Raw genomic sequence first — 3863 nt, 5'->3', positions numbered from 1 at the left:
TAGAGTACTTGTACTCCTTTGGTGGTTTAATGGTTAACACCTTCAGACACACATGCTTAACTACCTTGTTTCCTTCCTGTAAAGCCAGTGGCCAGTGAGGTTCCATTTCACTGATACAATCAAATGAATATTTATGAGGACATAAATCGCCTAAAACAGCCACGGCACTTCTTTTTCTCTCGCAAAAATAAAAAATGTAAGAATAACGGCAGAGAAGATTTAATGTTTTGATTTGGCATTTTATTTAAAAAGGAAATCAACGTAAACAAAAAAATTCCAAATAAAGTCAAAGTTCACAAGACTTATATAACTTATTGCTTTACTCATACATCCAATGTTATGGAACAACACAGAATAACGGAAGTATTCTCTTATCTTCGACTTCTCCTCAGTAACTTGGCCGAGGCACGAACCTGCGTACCACGTTTCAATTAAATACGACTCCCGGTGACCTAGTACTGTAATCCTTTACCATGTCTTTTAGGATAATGAGATGTGTTACATTCAGCATCATTCATATACATATATACACCACTCCCCTCCAATAAAGGAGCACAACAGTAAACCCAACGGCAAGGCAAACTTTGAAAGTCATGAGAAATAACAAGCCTTTGTGTGTGGTTCATACAGACTGATCATATTATGACAGCAATATGTTTAAGGCAGACAAAAATAGAAAACAAAATAAACGTTTGCAAAGCTTCATGCAGGTTATCACCATTATCATGATATGACTTGAATAATGTCAGCCGTGTTGTATTATTTAAGTCCTCTCTTTGCTTGGTGTCTAAAAAATAAAAATATATTTCTGTACAGCTCTATTAGTCCTTTAGGGTTAGTGTTAAAACACACACAGCGTCTGGTCTTCAGAGGCCAAAGGAAAAAAAAGTGTCCATCTGTCCCATTTGTTCCTCAGAGAACTGTTAGGTCATGGCAGGACTTTGACTTCTGCCTAAAAGCCATCTTCTTGTTCTTGCGTGCGACCATGCGGCCCAGGAACCGCTTGGCCTTCTTGCCGATGCTCTCTCTACGCCTGCAGTTGGCCATGCGCCGTGCGTTCTCCTCCTTGCTGTCTTTCCTCAAGCGGATCTGCCTGACGATGCCCTCGAAAAGGTCCTGCACGTTGTGGTGAAGCGACGCGGACGTCTCAATGAACTTGCAGTCGAACACCACGGCACACGCGCTTCCCTCTGCAATACAGAAAAACAATGGAGAATTTAGAGCTCTGCGGAGGTGTACGTTTAAGTCAACATTATTTGCATGTAGGCCGGGGCCCAACCAATTATGAGCAACCTGAACAATCGCTTTTAACCTTCAAATAAAAAATATCAGATTATTTAAACTAAACAAAATACACCAGCCACACAACTGGGGCATATATTAGGCTCAGCTGTAAGTTAACCTGACTGACTTACCATCCACAGACACCTCTCTGGACCGCACCAGGTCACTCTTGTTGCCCACGAGGATTATGGGAATGTTCTCCGACTGCCTGGCCCGGCGCAGCTGGATCCGCAGCTCTGACGCCTTCTCAAAGCTTGATTTGTCTGTCACCGAATACACAATGATGTAGGCATCTCCCATCCTCATGCACTGTTCCTTCAGCCACTGGCTGTTGTCCTTCAGGAGAGAAACAGATGATGAGTTTAGCATTATTCATGGCTGACCGCATCCTTTACTAGTCTAATAACTTTGAGTCAATGTAAAATTGACAAAGGTTGCATAAATAATTCACACATTGTAACTCACCTGTTCCCAGATGTCATACAACACAATGGATGCATCCTCATCGTCAACCACAATGGATCTGTCATAAGTGTTTCCTGAAGGGGGAAAGAAATATTGCATTAGACATATTTTACTATACATTATACAGGAGAGAAGCATCTCTTATCTGAGCAGTCATATTTGTCGGCAGTGTAGTCCGCACACTGAAGCATAAAGCTTTCATCAAGCCTTTTATATTTTCCCCTCGCATTTTGCTATTGGATGTGTTTATGAAAGCTGAATGACTGAAGGCAGGATCACTGTGGATGGAAATAGTAATAATCAATGCGAGTGCAAAATAAGAACCCCTGCTTTTCTTCTAATCCATCAGCTACACTTTATCACCATCCGCCTGGATAAAAATCATTCTAATTTAGAGAGTTTGTAAGGCTTCATATGCCTTTTATTGTAATTGGAAAAATCACATCTACTTTCAAAATGTGTTTCCATGCTTTTTTCAAAGGTTAAGGGTTAGATCGTTTCAAAAGTAGTAGGTGGCCTCCAAGTGCTTAATATGTAGGAAGAGAACATCCTTCATTAATACTTACATTTAAGTATGAGTTATCAGGTATACATTATAAGGTAATATACTGAATGTAATGTTCAGTACTAACCTTGGACAGACCTTATTATTACATTACTTCACAGATAATGGACATCAAGTGTGTGTGTGTGTGTCTGGTTGGGTGGTGTTGGTGGGTGGGGGAGAGGGGGAGAGGGGGGATGAGTCATCCCCGGCATCACCATTTACCTGCTTCATCGCAGTCGTGACCAGCATCCTCGACTCCCCCGAAGACGCGCGCCAGGCTGGACTTGCCGACGCCGTGCTCCCCGAGGAGAACCACCTTGTACACCTGGGACTCGGTCTCGCTGCCGGTGGAGATCACGGAGTCGGAGGAGTCCGAGGCGCAGCTGCCCCGGTGCTGCTCGGTCGGGGAGTAGGACGTGCAGCGCAGGAGGTTGGACAGCTCGTCGGTCTTTCCGGTCTGGGGCATCGTGGCGCGCAGGTCCCGGTCGTCCACGGGCATGCTCCTCCGGTGCAGGTTGGGCAGATTCATGGGGAACGGCACGCTTCCTCTCCTCTTGTCCATGTTCCGCAACTTGTCACCCTTGTTCAAAGTCATTGCGCTCCTTCTGGTGATCTGTGGACACATGTGCCGTGCGTAAATGTCGGATCCCCAAGTTCAATGGCATCTAAAAGAAGAGTCAGCGTGTCTGTACAGTGGCGATCAAAGTGATAGTAGCGTACATGTAAGCATATCGTGCTACATCAAATCAATTTATATTAAAACTGAAATGTTGAACTGAAGTGACCGGTTCTTCATGCAGCTCCACTCAATATGATAAAAAAACCAAATGCAATAATATCTAATCACAGTTTAAGACACTTACCCGGTGCTGGCGATTAAAATCCAACGATGTCGATCCAATAATCCTTTGTTTGAAGACTTGTTGTAGCCGAAAAAGCGGTTTTGCTTTAGTCTGATGAGAGGAGCTGCTCGGCGTATTTATAAAGGACTGGGAGTGACGTCGACAGGGATTCGCCCCGGAGCATCACGTCTCCGCTTATTATAGTGGTGCGTAACGGTAACATCATACAGAGGAGGAGGGGGCATGACAGAGAGAGCAGAGGAATCTCCCTTCCGCATCGCCAAATGGAGCTTACCTCTGAGGGGGCGGCCAGGGATGAATCCTTGGAGAGGGGAAGCCCACTTAAAGCAAGAGAGATAGGCTATAAATATTTAATATTAATTTAGAGGATGCATTCGGAGATGGTGGAAGGATACCCACATGATGCAAGATGTTAAGGTGCATTAGGGCGCAATGCATATATAGGCCTATACACCACATGAGTGCTTTTATGGAAACATGATCGTTCGTCTTGCCCAAATTGATTATCAGTTTGGAGTTTCACTGGCACCGTCAGGTGGAGAGATCATCGGTACACTTATTTCATTTTAAGGTGAAGGGTGTAGTTTACATTTTTTAAGATAAGAGCGTTTTGACATGTGAAATGATTGATGACAGGCCTACATGAATTAATTTGTTTTCATAGATGCAAAGAAAATCTTAAATTTGGCAGTGTAAATCTCATA

The 3863-nt window shown here is 43.7% G+C and overlaps 1 protein-coding gene across 2 annotated transcripts; it reads right to left on the bottom strand.

Annotated features, from left to right (window-relative positions):
• Positions 1–218: 218 nt before the first annotated feature.
• Positions 219–3346, bottom strand: rrad (Ras-related associated with diabetes). 2 transcript variants are annotated; one of them, XM_035628124.2, is made up of 5 exons: positions 3160–3346; positions 2519–2961; positions 1750–1823; positions 1416–1620; positions 219–1190 (listed from the first exon to the last, which is right to left on the bottom strand). In XM_035628124.2, the coding sequence occupies exons 2-5, from the start codon at positions 2919–2921 to the stop codon at positions 913–915; spliced, it is 960 nt and encodes a 319-aa protein (XP_035484017.2). In that variant the 5' UTR covers positions 2922–2961; positions 3160–3346; the 3' UTR covers positions 219–912. The 2 variants fall into 2 exon arrangements, with proteins under 2 accessions (XP_035484017.2, XP_035484018.2); XM_035628125.2 differs by having other exon boundaries at positions 2519–2909; positions 3160–3332.
• Positions 3347–3863: the final 517 nt, after the last annotated feature.

This window comes from Scophthalmus maximus, chromosome 4 (assembly GCF_022379125.1).
Source record: "Scophthalmus maximus strain ysfricsl-2021 chromosome 4, ASM2237912v1, whole genome shotgun sequence".
NCBI classification, from domain to species: domain Eukaryota; kingdom Metazoa; phylum Chordata; class Actinopteri; order Pleuronectiformes; family Scophthalmidae; genus Scophthalmus; species Scophthalmus maximus.
This window is presented reverse-complemented; position numbering and strand designations above follow the sequence as displayed.